General features: G+C 39.8%; 1 protein-coding gene across 1 annotated transcript in view; it reads left to right on the plus strand.

The window, feature by feature from the left end:
* DMD (dystrophin) overlaps positions 1-17,656 on the plus strand; it is a 2,676,943-nt gene that overhangs the window by 2,418,235 nt on the left and 241,052 nt on the right. Inside the window, exon 62 of the mRNA XM_089653005.1 lies at positions 3,874-3,935. Within this exon, the coding sequence (XP_089509131.1) occupies positions 3,874-3,935 (62 nt within the window). The remainder of the gene's footprint in view (positions 1-3,873; positions 3,936-17,656) is intronic.

A 17,656-nucleotide genomic window follows, 5' to 3' on the forward strand; every position in this document is an offset into this window, starting at 1 on the left:
CATGGTTGCGCAAGCATCATGATATGGGGATGTTTCTCATACTACGGTGTTGGGCCTATTTATCGCATACAAGGGATCATGGATCAGTTTGAATACATCAGAATACTTGAAGAGGTCATGCTGCCTTATGCTAAAGAGGAAATGCCCTTGAAATGGGTGTTCCAACAAGACAGCGACCCCAAACACACCAGTAAACGTGCAACATCTTGGTTCCAGACCAACAAGATTGACGTTATGGAGTGGCCAGCCTAATCCCCGGATCTTAATCAATAGAAAACTTGTGGGGTGACATCAAAAATGCAGTTTCTGAGCAAAACCAAGAATTAGAGAAGAACTGTGGAATGTAGTTCAATCATCCTGAGCTGGAATGCCAGAGGTTGGTTGACTCCATGCAACACAGATGTACAGCAGTTCTCAGATACAGTGCTTATACAACTAAATATTCATTAAGTGATTCAAAGGAAAGCAAAATCTTCAAACATTTGTTCAGTTTATATAGTGAATGTTTAAGTTTGTAAAGAAGAATACAAACACTGCTATTTTTTTGAACAGTCTAATATTCACTTTTCTTCAATTTTTTTAGAGGAAAAACACAAATTTGATATATTTTTCTTCATGTTTTGATTTGGAATAGAATGTGTAGTGTTCCCAACGCATGTGTGTGTATGGAAATAAAAGCTATTAGAAGGATTTTGAGCTTTATTCACTTTTTTCAACACACTGCTATTATTTTGAACACAACTGCATGTAACAGCAGAGAACACAGGCATACAATGAATTGGCTCTGTGGACCAATATGACTGCAATTCATTTCTGTAATGCCCATGTTGAGGGTTAGGCCCAAAAGAGTTTTAAATTCAGAAACTGTGATAGGTTTCCATGTGAATTGTCTGGCAAGAGATGAATTTGGGAGGGCGGCCATGTATTGTTGTAGGTATAAATTGCCTTGGCCCACAATCAATTGATACAAATCTTCCATGAAAAACAGCGGAGGGGCTAAACGCCAGTGCTGGCAGTGTACAGGGCCGATCCTGCTAACTCTGTGTTTTTGGGGACAGTATATAAAGGAAGCACTAGTATAGTTCTTTTCATGATCAATATCTTGATCTGTACAATCACTATACTAGTAATGGCCATGATCAGTGACCTATAGCATGCAGGCAATCTAACGCTGGCTGGGTGAGGCGCTTACTGACCCTGGCCTTATCTGATGTCGCTAGTAGCAGGAATGCAGTGATCACTGAAAAATTCTATATACTGACACTGTACTAATGGCACTGGTTGGGTGACGGGGTGATCAAAGGGTGTGTGTGTAAAATGTAGTGGTGCTTTTACTCCGTGCCGTATTATCACTTCTCTCCCTGGACCACCGGGTGGGGGTGCAGGTGCATTCACACCTCAAAAAATAGGAAGTAACGCAGGATTACGTCGCTTTGCCAAGAGCTGCTTTTTTTTTTTTTGTTTTTGTTTTTGTTTAAAATACTTTTATGAGAATAGTACGATGTTACTAACATTGTACTACTGTGTGGGGGGTGATCAGGGATTTTTTTTTTTTTTTTACACTTTGCTTTGCAGGAGAAATAAAGATAATTTCTCCTGCAATGTAAAGCTTGCTGTCAGAACCTAACTCATTCATGAATTTTCATGAATGAGTTGAGTTTTGACAGCTCAGGATAAGTGAGCTTACATAGTGATCATGTGATTGCATAGCGATCACATGATGACCGGGTCCCATTCACCAGTATCTTCATTCCGCAGTGTCTGCTGGACACAGCAGTCGCGAGGGGGGAGCGCTGCGCACCTGATCGGCACATAGCGCCCCCTGTGTTGGTACAGCCAGAGCGACATATGGATACGTCGCTTTGCATGTAGCTGCCGCTCTGCCGCAGTACATTGCGGGAAGCGGTTAATCATGACCAAACAGGGTTTTATATCCCCACCTACAGGAGTAGGACACTAGGCAGAAGAAAAAAAACACAGCATCACCTATGGGCAGTCCTAACGGTATAAAACCAACTGTGTTTGTGATTGAACTCCAGAGTAAGGGATTTTACAGTAACAAAAAAAAAATCACATTTTTATAGCATTGTGCAAGAGGCTGGTGACACTAACTTTTGCAGTGAAGTCTTGCTAATGTTTTTTTTTAAATGTAAGAAGTCAACTAGTGATTTAGCATACCAGTGACTTCCCTGAAACTGGGATGTTTGGGTTCAACTTGTCCTTTTTTATAATTTTTTTCTATGGTCAGAAATGCCATATTGTACCCAGGTTCTATTGTAGTAAAATTACAGTTTCGCTATTACGACAATTTCACAACTTTATTGGTTATACTTGCCCGATCAGTTTTATTTAGGAGCCTGGATATACTGCAAATACTGATTTTTGTATTTACTTTTTTTTTTTTTTTTTAAAGGGTTTTTTCTGGAAAGGGTTTATCACTGTCCATGCTCTCTATTCCTGGTGACTAACGAATATATAATTTTTTGCATGAATATAACAGGGACAGGAAGCGAGAGAGTCTCTGCAGCGGGGTCACATACAGAAATAAAAGCCTGATAGAAATTTTGTCCTTCTCAATCTATCCTAAACGAAACCATTTTCGCTGGAGTGTTGGTCAACAAGAGATCCAAATTAATATAGGTGTATGTTTTGGAGGAATTTGTGGGAATGATATACTGTACAAACTGTCTTTATTATATAAAATTTTAGAAAAGGATTTTGCAAAAGGGTTGATGTATTTAAGAATTATCCCTTAAATAAGTTGTTAGGAGCTATAACAGTGTATTTCGTATGGCTTGTTTTTTGTGCTTATTCTCTCAGGGCTTTATTTTTCAAAGGTAATAACTGTTTTAAAGCTTTACCAAAACACAGCCTGACCCATGGTGATAAATTTCTACACTTAGGGCCAAGAAAAAAACATATCAATGTAATTGGCTCTTACAGAGAGGAAAATAAACTATGAGGTTTTAATAAAACTTCAGCCCTAGCTCTTGTGGAAAATATTTTACCTAGTGGTGTCATTGAATTCATTCTGATCCTGTGTTTATTCCTCTATATAGCAACAGTTATCTATAGATCCATTTTAAGATGAATAAAACTCTTCTGCGTTGTTGTCAAGATTTGTGGTTAAACATTGACAGTTCATATTCTCTGAACCATCTGCTAAACAGATTTGGGTTCAGACCTAGTTGATTTTTATCTGAACTAAGTAAGGTGGGGGGGTGGGGGGAAGTAATGCGTGGGAAAATTTGCCATACTGTGTACGTTTTGCACATTATGACAGACTTGCCCCTTATTTTGCCCTCCATATTTTGCTGCTACCATCTTCTCTGCTGCTTTTTTTGCACCTTCAGTGTCTTTTTTTTTTTTTTTTTTTTTTTTTTTTTTTTTTACCTATTGGACAGCCATGTATGATTATGGCATGCCAGAGGTACATTTATCCTAGCAACCAACTCCTCTTATAGAGGAGTACTATACAATACACATTGTACAAGCCATGCAGTATACTCAGACTAGACATTTAGCTAAAGGACAGGTTCAGCTTAAATTAAAAGGTTGCTCACCCATCGTCCCCAGGCTTCCTACCTTATTAAAGCTAGAAGCCCACCCTTCTGATGTTTTAACTTTCCTTGACTGTTTACTATAGTAAAGTGAAAGGGGTGTTACTGTGGGAAGATATTGTACCCGAGGATGTAAACACTAATTGAGGCTGCAGATTTAAAGGAGCAGAATGGAGGGAAGTAAACACGTGGGGGGTCTAGGTTAGAATGAGTTAGAGGGCTATGGAGGGAGGGTTAACGAATTTTCAATTAAAGCTTTACTTGTCTTTTTAAATGCAATACATAATCTGATAACTGTTTTCCTTTCTTCTAGCCATGAGTCGCAAACAACCTGCTGGGATCATCCCAAAATGACAGAGCTTTACCAGTCTTTAGGTAAGCAGTGCTTTTCTGTGAACGATCAAACATTTATCATTTTATTGTATAGAGGGTGAGGGAACATGGGGTGTGGACAACCAAATATCCAGTTCCTAGTTGAAACCTCTGTAAGGTTAACTTCTTGATTATAATTAACTTACTTATCAAGTGCAGCCTTTCTCAACATTTTTTACCTTAAAGGAACCATTGAAATAATGTTTGGGTCGCAGAGAACCCGTTAAAATATTATACCTGAAGATCGCTGCAATAGCCAAACTGCACTGGTGGTTAAAAAGAGATGGCCACCCTTACATTGGTAGTCAGAATGCTCTTTAGAATAGTGGAAAGAATGCTTATTAAAATTAGTGTTCAGTGTGAATAATTCTCCTTGCAGATGGCTAACACGATCAGTGTTATCTGAGATGTGAAAGTAGAAGCTCCACTAGTTTAACGGCAGTAGCTCTGCCGAGTAACGTGGGAACCTGAACTATGAAGGCACATCAGGCAGGAGGTGAATCCACCACTGCTTACTTCTCCATGCTAAACCAACCCCTAACAACCTCTGGTGGAACCCTCCTTAAGAAAGACTGGTCTAGCAAATTCATTTCCTTTTTTTTGTTGTTTTTTTGAGATTTGAAAACTGTGTTGATTTATAAGTGAATGTCTTTCCTATGTCGGCTAAAGTCATCAATGCTTTCTTTTTCTGCCTTGGGAAAAGCAGCTATTATCTCAACAATAACTTTGATTTGGATGAAGATCAGGCAGGTTAGGGCTGTTTTTGCAACTTATATGAATTTTCCAATTGTTAAGTAAACTGTGTGTTCTCTGTTCAGTCCATTGAGAAAGTCGCATATAAAATAATGTGGGTTCCTGGCACTGCAGAATGCAGACAGATATTTTATTGTCCGTTATTCTCAGGCAGACATCTACCAGTCTTGCAAGTTTGAAGCAAACCGTGCTTTGCCCATAGAGGGCAAAAAAAAAACTACTTTTAGTGCCCTCCTCCCCAGCCTCACATCCTGGCCTTTCTTTAGGTCCTGTACTAACCTGTTCAATTTCAAGAGTCAAAGAAATGCCTGGTACTTTCTGGTATAGAGGAGTATGTGACTCAATCCATGCGACAAGGTTGGTGCTTGGTAATTGGATCACCACTTTCACATGGCAATGTAGAGAGTCCTCAGCCCTGCGTGACTCCATTGTGAAATCATGTGAATGGCTAGACTGTGTAAATGTTCTCTGTTAGCACATTTCGGATATTTGAGAAAAAAAAATATTTGCAACTATTTGTGTTCATACATAAATATGGGTTAAAGGTCTTTTTGTTTTGAGACTTGTAAAGTCCTGTCCTAATTTCAAGAAACCATTCCACATATAAAGGCTCACTATTCTAAGTTGCATATGATATACTGGTTTTGTTAGGGCTCATGTACACAAGGCGTTTGGAAAACTGTTCTGAACAATAGAAACTGACTGCTGGAAAATGTAGGTCAAAAAAACGTCAGTTTAGCCGTTTTTATTCACGTTTGCGTTTAGAAACCTTTTTAAAAGATAACCTCAGGAGACCTTCCCGAATGCACTGAAAAATAGTAAATCATTAACGATTTCAGACATGTTAAGAGAAATAGAGCAGAAGCAGAGAGAGCAGTATGTGTTGAGATGACCTGTCTTTTCTGGTTGTATTCACTATGGATCCCATCATGAGCATAATGCGGCACGTTCTACCATTTTTTTTCCTTCACGCGAAACCTGGAACTGACTGCACTGGTGTACTAGGTCCATTTGAATACATGGAAAATGCATTGCATGCATTTCTGATGATGAAAAAAGACTCTGGACAGCATCTGGATATGGAACAGTTACAAAAACGCTTCTAAACAAATGCGGTTAACCGTGTATGGTGTTTGAAATGCCAGTAAAATCTACTCCTGAATGCAAGTTTGGTGCATTCAAAAAACTACTGTAAACTCAACGGCCTGTAAACTACTATGTGTACATGAACACATAGGAAACCATTAGGGAGAGTTCAGGGGCTGCTGAAAAAAACACTGAACAACTCCTGAATGTCAGTTTTAGCAGCTGCAGTGTACATGAGCACTTATACTTGTTGGGACCTGTAGGAACCTTTTTTTAGCACTTTTAGAGAGGATAATATGAAACCAATGGTACTTCTAGGACAATCGGGCAACAATGTGTCATTCCAAAGGGTTTGTTAAATATTTGCAGACTTCTACAGTAAGGCCCAATTCATACCTTGGTGTTATGGAAATGTGCTAAAATGATTATCGTTCTTACAGTGCCATTAATTCCTAATGGTACCCCAAACATGGATAGCAGTTGCGTGACAAAATGAGCAAAAAAAAAAGCGCATTTCAAAAATGTGCAAGGCTCACTGCAGAAAAGGAGGCCTTTTGGAGTGTTTTTTGCACAAGGCAGCCCCTTCAAGTGAACTATATAGTGCAAGGCACTGCCTCGTTGGATAGGAATTTATTGGAAAGTTTAGGTAGGGCCTCATATTATATAGTTCCTAGCAGCAGCTGAGGTTTTTTTTTTTCCTGCTGCCTCTAGAAGCAAATAGTGTTATTCTATGTGTTCATGCACACTTTTATTCTAAAGGTGTTTTTAAGCTTAACCGCTTACAGGGCACATATACCCCCTTCCTGGAGGCACTGGTAGGTGGCACTGATGGGCACTGAAAGGCAGCACTGATATATGGCAGGCACTGACTGGCGGCACTGATAGGCGACACTGACTGGCAGCGCTGATAGGCGGCACTGACTGGCAGCGCTGATGGGCGACACTGAAAAGCAGCTCAGATGGGCACTGATATGTGGCATTGATGTGCACTGGTAGCAGGGTGGATTTGATTTAAATCATGATTTAAATCACTAGTCAGTAAGGCTTGATTTAAATCCTAGTTTTCTACATAGACTAATTCTTGCTGGTATAACTTTAATATGTAAGTAGATGAAGATTTTTAGAATAACAACTTTTCATATTAGTTTTTTTTATCCCCAGTTTAATAGGTTAATCATTCATATTTGGACAACTTTTCTGTTGTACTTAGGAAGGAGAAAAATAATCATTACCTTAATAACAATTTAAATAGATTTATTCAACTGAAACAATAACATTACAGCATATGTTATTTGCTTAAACAAACATCCATGTTTGTTAACTAATTTGGCTAAACAAAATATATATATTTTAAGAAACTTAGACTGTCAGCCCCTTCCTCCTCACACTTAGTTTCACTTTCTTCTTGTGCAGATCTATTCCACTCCAAACAATCAGAAAAATATTGTTTTGTTTCTATTCACTGAACTTCTTGAAACTTAGCACTGAAGGGGTTGATTCTGTATTCATAGGTTTGTAGAAGTTAGGATTAAGGTCTTTTTCTTAACTCTGTTCATGTTATAACATTTTTGCTGTGAAGTGGAGGCATGTGATCTCCGCTGAGTCAAATTCAGTTTTGAGAACTGCAAAAGTAAACCAAGCATCTGTGATAATATCTTGTAGGCAGAGAAACTGCCCAATGATCTTACAAAAACCTCTGGAAGAGCTTGACATTGTGAATGGATTAATGGAATTTATTTACCAAAAAAATTATATATACAGCCTTATTCTACATAATTAAAAAACTAATCTTTATTTCATGATGGAATAACCTTTGGATGGTAATATATTTTCCTAAAAAAGCATTTAAGCATTTATTTAAAAAAAATCAGATTTAAATTAAAAAAAATCAGATTTTTTTTTTTTTTTTTTTATATCATTGATTTTTATCCACCCTGACTGGTAGGCACTGATATGTGGTATTGATGTGGTACTGGCATGTGGCACTGTTCAGCACTGTCAGCTGGCACTGATGGACACTGACAGGTGGCATTTCTGGGGCCACACTGATCATCAGGACACACTGATCAGTGTCCTGATGATCAGTGTACATGTCCCCTCCGCGGAATGCCGATTACCGGCTCTCCTCTCCTCTGAGGAGAGAAATACCGATAACCGGCATTTCCCTGTTTACATATGATCAGCTGTGATTGGACACAGCTGATCACATGACCGAGCCGACATCTTCGGCTCATTCCGTAGATCGGTGCGGACACAGCGCACTGCCGATCGACGTGCTGTGCGCTCCCTGAGCTGCGCATGCGTGGTGAGAATGGGAGGACGCCATATGACGTCCTCCCAGAATGAGAGAATCGCCTTGCGCCCGTCATTGGACTATATGGCGGGCGGGAGGTGGTTAAAATGCTGAGTGCTTAAATGCGGCAAAGTGCCAGTTTCCAGCGGGGTTTTGTTTGGTTTTTTTTCTTAGCGGGTAGCAGCCGGCATCCTTAACCAGTGAATAGATGGTTGTTAAGGAGCAAGCTAACAAGCTGGTTACCGAGTCCTAAACAACAGATGATTCATCAGCTGAATGTAAACAAAAGAATTGCCAGCATTTAAAACTTGGGGGGGGGGGGGGACACGCCCGAACGCCCCCCGCTGATGATGAGCCATTGTTTAACCATTCGCCGACTGGGTACTAATACCTCCTTCGTATCCAGGTCAATTTTCAGCTTTCAGTACTGTGACAATTGCGTGGTCATGCAACAGTGAACCCATATGAAATTTTTATAATTTTTTTTCACACGCATAGAGCTTTCTTTTGGTTGTAATTTATCGCCAAAAAAAGCACAAAAATTGAAAAAAATTTTTTTGTTTCTATTAAATTTTGCAAACAGGTCGTTTTTCTCCGTCACTGATGTGCATTGATGAGGTGGCACTGATAGGCTGCACTGATGAGGTGGCACTGATATGTAGCAATGATGGTCACTGATAGGCGATGATGACGGGCAGTACTGCTGGGGGGCACTGCTGGGCGGCACTGCAGGGCACTGATCATCAGTACCAATCTGCTCTGTGACAGCTGCCGTTATCGGCAGTAGTTTCCTCACGCTGTAACAGCATGAGGAAAGTGCTGCCGATAACTGTCAACTGTATTTACTCCTTGATCTGCTGTGTCATTGGATACAGCTGATCACGTGGTAAAAGACCGCTGTGATTTGACCTTTTACCTCATCACGTGATCAGCTGTGTCCAGACACAGCGATCACGGAGATTGGCGGGTGTGCGTGTTCTGAGAGTACGTCATATGTCGCCCTCCCAGAACTGAGTAATTGCGCTGTAGCCATCATTTGGCTATAGCGTGGTTAAGTGGGCAGCCAGCTTGCCAGCTCGCTTTCTAACAACTAGCTATACACTGCTAAACGCAGGCAAAAAAACACTAATATTGAGGTTTGTTTTTTTTTATCCAGCGTTTTTCCATCCTTTTTTTTTTTTTTTTTTTTTTTCCATCTTAGTGTGCATGGAGCCTTAAGTTTTCACAGCATTCATGAAATTTTAATGTGTTTTTTTTAGGTGTACTACTTGTTTGCAAAATGCTTGAAAAATCACTGTTTGAAAATTGGTTTTCCTTTTCTAGCTTAAATCCCCTGATAGCTTTTAATAGGATATTATGGCTATTTCTTTTATCAGATTTTTGCCAAGGTAAACAAAAGTATAATACATGAAATCATGTGATACATGTGGCAGGCTTAGGAAGGTGATGGTGGGGGGGGGGGGGGGTTATTCCCTCGTTTTAGTGTATGACTTGTGGCCCACAATAATAAAATTTAGCTAGGAATCCATATTCACCATGTAGCTGCCTCTGTCAGTAGGTGGGCAAATATTTTAATGGATAGAATGGCCAAATTGAAGTGCTTTACACAGGCAATGCAGGGGGATTACTGTGGACCAGGTTTAAAATGCCTTAGAAACAGCAAAGCACAATCTGGTATACCAGTCTGTAAGGGGAAACCAGGGAGTTGCAACAGCAATGTATTATTATTTATTTATTTATTTATTTTTTAATGTTTTAAGGTAGGCCACATCGTTCTTTATTCCATAGGATTTATACTCTTAATTGGTGGGTTTTTATTTTTGCCTGAACTGTAAATACTGAACATGTATGCATTTCCCATCTCCAGCATTTGCTTTAATGTTATTTCTGTATAAAGCAGCACTTTACCTTTACTGCACTCTGCCTTGCACAGTCTGTGAGGTCTTGCAGAAACAGCAGGTGCATATTTAGTATTCTATTTTAGAGAGCAGTAGATTTGTCCATCAGCTTTTTCAGCCTTCCAAGTAGTTTTTCTGCTGGCTTTCGTATTCTTCTTTTTTTTTTTTTTCCGCTTTCGGGGGAAAAAATATAGGCTACATCTTTTCTGTAAATGAGGCATCATTATGTAGTGCTCTTGCCATCTGCACATTGAACAGGTAGTTGTGCTGAATTTTTAATCTGTCAAAGAATTAAAATGCTTGTTTCTGCATTAGTTTTCTGGACATAAAGCCTATCAGCACAGTAGAGATGTAAATTGCTTATCTGTGTATTGTAAGCAGATCTTCATACACTACATTTTTATTAAATCAGCACTTCTTTTTAATGTTTCTCTTGTGTTTCGTTTGCATTTATTTTAAGGAACTAGCAACATTTTAAAATTACTGAAAAAAAGTTAAAAAGCCATATATATTCCTTAAAGTGGAACTAAACTGTACATGAGCACCACAAAGCAAATATGCTGTTTTAAATCATTTTTAGTGTTTGATGCAAACTCATCCAACCATGTCTCCATGCTTTTTGTTGAGAAATCACTTTGAAATACGCCTCCCCCCAGCATTTTGAATCGTGTCCATCTTCAATAAGGGCAGATGATTTATGTGGCATTTATATCCTGGAATTCATCTGCTGCTAGTGCATGCATGGCAGAGGGTGTGCTTAGCTGAGAAAACCCCTCCTCCAAATGAAAGAAAAACAATACCCATGAAGACTCCTGGAATGTCTGACATCATTGTGGCCTAGGCCAGAAACCAGGGGGCAACTGAAGAAATGTGTGTAAAAAAAAAAAAAAGTTTAATAAGTATAATATAATATACTATACCTTATCTGTTTTGCTCAGACAGCAGCATAAGGATTAAAAATAATTGTTGATGTGGAGAGTTTCACTTTTTAACCGCTTCCATACTGGGCACTTTTAGCCCCTTCCTGCCCAGGCCAATTTTCAGGTTTCAGCGCTGTCACACTATGAATGACAATTGCGCGGTCATACAACACTGTACCCAAACTAATATTTTATAATTTTCTTCACTCAACTAGAGCTTTCTTTTGGTGGTATTTAATCACTGCTGGGACTTTTATTTTTTGCTAAATTAACAAAAAAAGTCAGAAAATTGTGAAAAAAACAAACACGTTTTTCTTTGTTTCTGTTATAAAAGTTTGCAAATAAATAATCGTTCTTCATAAATTTAGGCCAAGATGTATTCTGCTACATTTCTTTGGTGAAAATAACCCAGTATTTATTATTTAGTCTGTAGGAAAGTTATACAGTTCACAGACTATGGGATATATCTGAATATTGATCAATCCTTAAGTACTGACAACCAATCGAATTTCTTGAGGTCCAAGAATGTCAGAACAGTACAGATATCCCCAAATGACCCCTTTTTGCAAAGTAGACAGTCCGACGTATTTCATAACGGGCATGGCGAGTTTTTTGAAGTTGTAATTTTTTTTTTTTTTTTTTTTTTTTTCGGTAAATGAAGAAATTAAAAAATGATTTTCACAATTTTTTTTTTTTTTTTTTTTTTTTTTTTTTACATACTGTCACCAGTGCAGTACAGAGTCATCATATAACTGGCATGGCGGTGATCAGGGACACTGACTGGTGACAGTACGAAAAAAAAAATTGTTAATTTTTTAAAAAGTTTTTTTAAATTATCATTTTTCATTTTTAATACATTTTTTTCTTAAGATTTTTTTTTTTTTCATATTTCACTATGACCAAAGTAGTATTAAGTTACCATAGTAACATTGTTCTACATTGGAGAAGTGATCAGTATTTTATTTTTTTTTAATTTTTTTTCTTACACAATTTGCTTATAGCAAAGAATTACTTTGCCATAAGCAAGCATTTACCTGAATGAAATTGGTTCATTCAGCGTTTTTTTTTGGTGATTAGCTGTGATTTGGCCACGGCTAATCACATGACAGAGCTGGGCTGTGATTGGCCCAGCTTGTGCATGTGATCGCTGTGGCCATTGACAGCTAGACACACTTGTATACAATGGATGGCATGAAAGGAATCCATCCATTGTATACAACTGTCATGTGACCTGCTGTGATTGGTCACAGCAGGTCATATGGTACTGGCAATGGGGCCGGTACACAGACCTGTCATCGGCCGTGTCCGAGGTACATGGCCGGTGACAGATTGTGCCGCATCGCGGGCATGTGCAAGGCGTGTTCCAGAAAGGATGACATATAGTGTTAGCCCGGCCGCCATCTGGCTATAGGTCGGGCGGCAACTGGTTAAACAAAACATTTAATTTAAATTTCTTTTAATTTTCACCAGGGATATTTTAAAGAATACTTTTGTTAAAGGATAAGTTCACCTGTATGCAAAAAGTAATGAAAGCACATATTTTTGCAGAAATTTGCAGATATTTTTTTCCAGCAGCAGCCTGGAAAGCATTGCAACCGCAATCAGTAGATCACAGATGCAATGTGGGCTCCTGCAGACATGTCCTCAGGCTTTCAGCTCATACCTCTCTGCTTTCTGTTTGCAAGTTGTAGGACATGTCAACAATCTGAGAGTGCTCATCAATGTCCCCACAGCTCGTTGAAACTACAAGTTTGTCTACCACAGTGGCAGACAGTACTTTATCATTCACAGTTTCATAAGAAACAGTCTGGATAAAAGCGCACAGATGTGGCCCAAAGGAAATAAGTGAATGGTATATGTCAACTGTGATTAGTGGGGAAAAAACTCACTGCTGCCATGGTAAAAACACAACGGTTTGTGGAAAGTATGAACAGGAGCCAGGCGCTGTGTAGTTTTGTGATAAAAGTAATACACCTTATATGGAGGTGTGCCTTTATTAATTCATATGATCAAAAAATAGATAACGAGCCTGTGGCTTTAAAAAGCCAGGTTCCAAGATGGACGGCCCGTCCGCTCAGAGGGAAGCAGTGGAGAGTAGAATGCCTGTCAGTGCAGTGACCACGTGTATCCGACGTCCCAGCGTCCTGGATGACGTCACCACGATGTGGAGAGACGGAGGGGGGGAACTCTTGCTGGAGCCGCAGCTTTAGAAGGAAGAGGCCGGTTGTCGGGCAACATGTTTCGCGCGCATGAAGAGAGACTTGATAAAGCGCATGCGCGCGTAACATGTTGTCCCGGCAACCAGCCTCTTCCCTCTAAGGCTGCGGCTCCAGCGAGAGTCCCCCCCTCTAAAGATCACATAAAAACACGTACATACATTTGCTTTATCAGTATTTAGCCTTATTTTGTGAAAAAGGAAAAAAAGTGTTGGATTATCACAGTAGGATTAATGTGGAAAAAGAAAATGGATTAGCAAGTACATCTTAAACCCAAACCGTTCTACTCAAATCTGATATTTCTGGTGTACATGTTCTAGTAAGTTGAATCAGATATTTCCAGCAGAATATCCAATTCTTTCAAACTGCTGCTGCCAGTACAAAGCCAAAATTGGATTTTCAAAATTGTAAAATAAGACAAATAATTGTAGTATCCAGCGGCAAAAAGTAAGATTTCTGTTGTGGCCTTTTGGGAAAAGGTGACAGCTGAAAATATTTGCTGTTGTGTTTATAAAAAGGTAGCAGGTGATTGAACTCTCTATTACCCACCCATAAAAGTATCTCCGTTATGATTTTATGATCTGTTAAAAATATTTGGTTAAAGTCTGACATTTTTTTTCAATTAAAATAACAGACATGTTATACTCATCTGCTCTGTGCAGTGGTATTGCACAGACCGGCCCGATCCTCCTCTTCTTGGGTCCCCCACCAGATTTCTGTGAATGAACTACAAATATTGTCTTCCTCCGTGGCAGGTGGCTTGTAGCTCTCAGTGAACTGTGAGGGCGCTGAGCTGGGCTCTTTCGTAGTTCATTGATCTTCCTGGACTTTAATAATTGCCAGTTTTTGAGGCAGACTGCTGTACTGACAGTCTGAGTGTATGCACCATGTTTACAGGCTCCTAAGAAAAAAACAATTCACATTTTGATTACTATTATTTTTTTTTTTTTTTTTACGTTAACCTATCCCATAAGTATTCTGTACCATTATTTATTTCAGGTACTTATATAGCGCCGTCAATTTACGCAGCGATATATATATATATATATATATATATATATATATATATACACACACACATTCACATCAGTCCCTAACTTTAAAGGGGTGTATAGTCTAAGGTCCCTAACTTACATTCATACATACACATACTAGGGCCAATTTAGTCAGGATCCAATTAACCTACCAGCATGTCTTTGGAGAGTGGGAGGAAACCGGAGTAACCGGAGGAAACCCACGCAGGCACAGGGAGAACATGCAAACTCCAGGCAGGTGGTGCCATGGCTGGGATTCGAACCAACGACCCTAGTGCTGCCAGGCAGAAGTGCTAACCATTTAGCCACTGTGCTGCCCCACTATGTGTATTTCTTCCTTTTGTGTGAAATACCAGGTGATCTTCCCAATCCCCCTGCTTGCCTATTTCAAACTGACCCCACTAGGCAATGAAGCGGCTCCAACAAGTGTGGTCAGTTTTCTGGCTGTGCTGGGAGCACTGCCTGCATATCATACAGTGGCCAAGACTTCAGATCAGTGTATTGATGTCTGTATGCCTACTGCTAACGCCCCCCTGCAGTCTCCACCCCCAGCTCTCTAAGCCCCTTTATACAACTGAGACAGAGGTTATGTGATCACGTCTATATAAAAAAAAATGCACTATACAAAATCCAGCCAGTTCCTGAAGAACCGGCTGAAAAATTGTTTGGTGAGTGCCCTGTCCTCTGCCTCCCACCCAACATCCCTCCTATTTAAAAATCGAAGGAGTCAAGCGTAAAATTGTTGAACAAAAACCGACTACATCCAGTTAGATGCAGCCACTCTTCTGGTATTTTGACAACCATGGGGCGGGAGATTCATCCATTTTCACTGTATAATATGGATGGAGGATTCTGTTTACAGGCTGAATGGAAAAAAAATATGTATGGACAGTTTACCTTTGGTGCTTCACAGATAATAGGATTTTATTATTTTCATCAAACTGATACTCTCAGCAGATCTTTCTGAAACGAAGTTATGATCTCCCGTGTGAATGTTCGCCACAGGTCCTGAGTTGTCCATACCATGCAAAGACAAGGTAAATTTATCCATGCACCTTTCATACTTCTGCAGATGCCTTACGGCCATTCAGTATTGGAGGGAATATTTGTCAGCACTGGAAGTTGTAGAAGGCTAGGTCTTGATGACCTTTCTCTGCAGGTATAAGTTCCTATGTATGGCTAACTTTATTAGGACACAACCAACACAGTTGAAACCATTTTTTTTTATAAATTGAATTATTAGGTAACCTTTTTTAGTCTCCAAAGTTAAATGTCTGCCACCACTATTTGCAGGCTAGGAATAGCTTAAATTAGAAAAAAAACTTGCAGGTCCATCCCTATGTCCATACATTATCCATTTTTTTTTTTTTAACCAGTGAATTGAGCAAAAAATATTATCTGGTTCCCCCATCCACACACTCAATGTGGATGAGGGTATCCTTCCCACTAAGTCAATGTGTTATGGCTGTGGGGAGAATTTGCCTCCGTCAGAATACACTCATCAGCGCTGCTGACAATTGTTTGGGGAAAACCCGACTTTTGTACAACCAGCCTGTCCCTGTTGTACAACCAGCCTGTGTGAAATTTGATGATCCATGTATGGCTGGTTTTAGTTGCCTTTCCATAAATCCAGCCTATCTAGTGCTGTTCACTAGACCAAGACCAACAGAAGTCAAAGAAATGGACATTCAGTCAGATGCACATTGTACCAACAAGCTCCAAAGTTTTCCACTTCCCTGTTTTAGCAGTGACAAAGTGTATAAATAGGCACCAGAAACTGCCCACCCTGCCCACTGCACATAAATCTAACTGACCTGGTCAGTCTCACTGGGGGTGATTTACTAAAGGCAAACAAACTCTGCACTTTGCAGTTGTCCTCCATTTTCCCCTGAGCATAAGCCAGCCATAGATGGTTTGAATAATCTTTGGGCAGGCTGCTTGTACCCTAATTGATTGTTTTACAACTTTGGTACAGCCAGTCTGTCAGTTTGTTCATGTGATTATTGCCAGCAGCGCCTCCCCACTGGGAGAGCACAAAAGCTCCACGAGAGAGATTCCCTCCCTAACACCAACCGGAACAAAAATCGCATCATCTATGGCCGGCTTTAGTCAGTGTGGTAAAGCTCTGCTGATTCATCCAGTCATGTGCAAGGAAAAAAAAAAAATCAGTATTTTTGTTTATATTTTGTACCTGATTAGGTATTCTTTACAAAGTGAAGCTTCACCACATTTACTAAGCTCTGGGGACTTTTCTTGGGCTTTACGTGTATATGATGTTAAATTCATGTTGAGTTCTGAAGAAAAAAAAAAAAAAACAGTTTTTCTTCAAAAGTTTAATTTTAGAGTGCCATTCATATTAGTTGCTATGTCGGGTCATCACTGTAATAGATGAAATGTGGGGAATGTCAGTTTTGAATTGTGATGAAGTGATTGCAGTAGATTTATAGAATGTGGAGGAGTAAACAGGCTGATAATGGTGTTAAATTGCTTGTGCTCAGATCATGGAAAATGAACTACAGAGGCATGGCCTAATTTTCAGCTCTTCAAAAAGAGTGATAACTTGTCTCTTCTTAACATAAAACACCATCTCATCCATGCTAAGAGAATTATATATGGGCTTTACTGAGAGATAATTTAAGTATTTGTAAAGGCTCAAGGTTTTTTTTTTTACCTTCATGCATTCAATATGTGCAGCAGCCCCCCCCCTCCCCCCCCTCAATACAGCAATATGCACAAAAGCCCCGTCTCTCCAGAGACTCTCCATTCTCATTGACTGATACAGCTGCAGTAGCCATTGGCTCCCTCTGCTGTCAGTAACCGCCAATGAGGAGAGGGGGGTGGGGCCATGTGAATAGACATGCAGAGCAATGGCTTGGAGCAAACCTGCTTGGGTTCCCCTATAGCAAGTGGGAGGGGCCACAAGCACCAGCGGAGGGACCCGAGGAGGATCAGGGCTGCTGTGTGCAAAACTACTGCACAGATCAGGCAAGTATGATACGTTTGTTATTTTTAAGAAAAAAAAAACCACAACCCTTAGCCCTGGTGCAACTTGTCATGCAATTTGACAATTTCAAATTGCATGACAAGTCGCACCCTATTGTTGGCAAAGGAACCGTTCAAAATGGGTGCGACTCATACTTAGCAGTGCCATACCAGTTTGAAGAAAAGATTCCTGCACTATTTTTATGATTTCAGGTGCGACTTGCATAGTCCCACAGATGTCTGCCAAGTCGTATTTGAAGTCGCACTGACGTGGCTTTGAATTCGGATCCACTTTGAACCAGGGCTGAATATCATTTTAATACCATTCACTGGGGCTAATCATGAAAAATTGACCAATTCTGGTGTATTACTCATGTTGTTTATACCTCAATAATAGAGGAAATAAACAGTCCTCTTTGACTCGAATGGACCAATAGGATCCACCTGTCCGTTTTTCAAGCGGTACCGATCGGACGCTCCATTGCTCTCTATGGATCGGAGGGTGAAACGGGCATGTGTCCATTTATACCCACCTACATCAG

This window comes from Staurois parvus, unplaced genomic scaffold, assembly GCF_062004578.1.
Source record: "Staurois parvus isolate SC_StPar_1 unplaced genomic scaffold, SC_StPar_1.0 ptg000696l, whole genome shotgun sequence".
NCBI lineage: Eukaryota > Metazoa > Chordata > Amphibia > Anura > Ranidae > Staurois > Staurois parvus.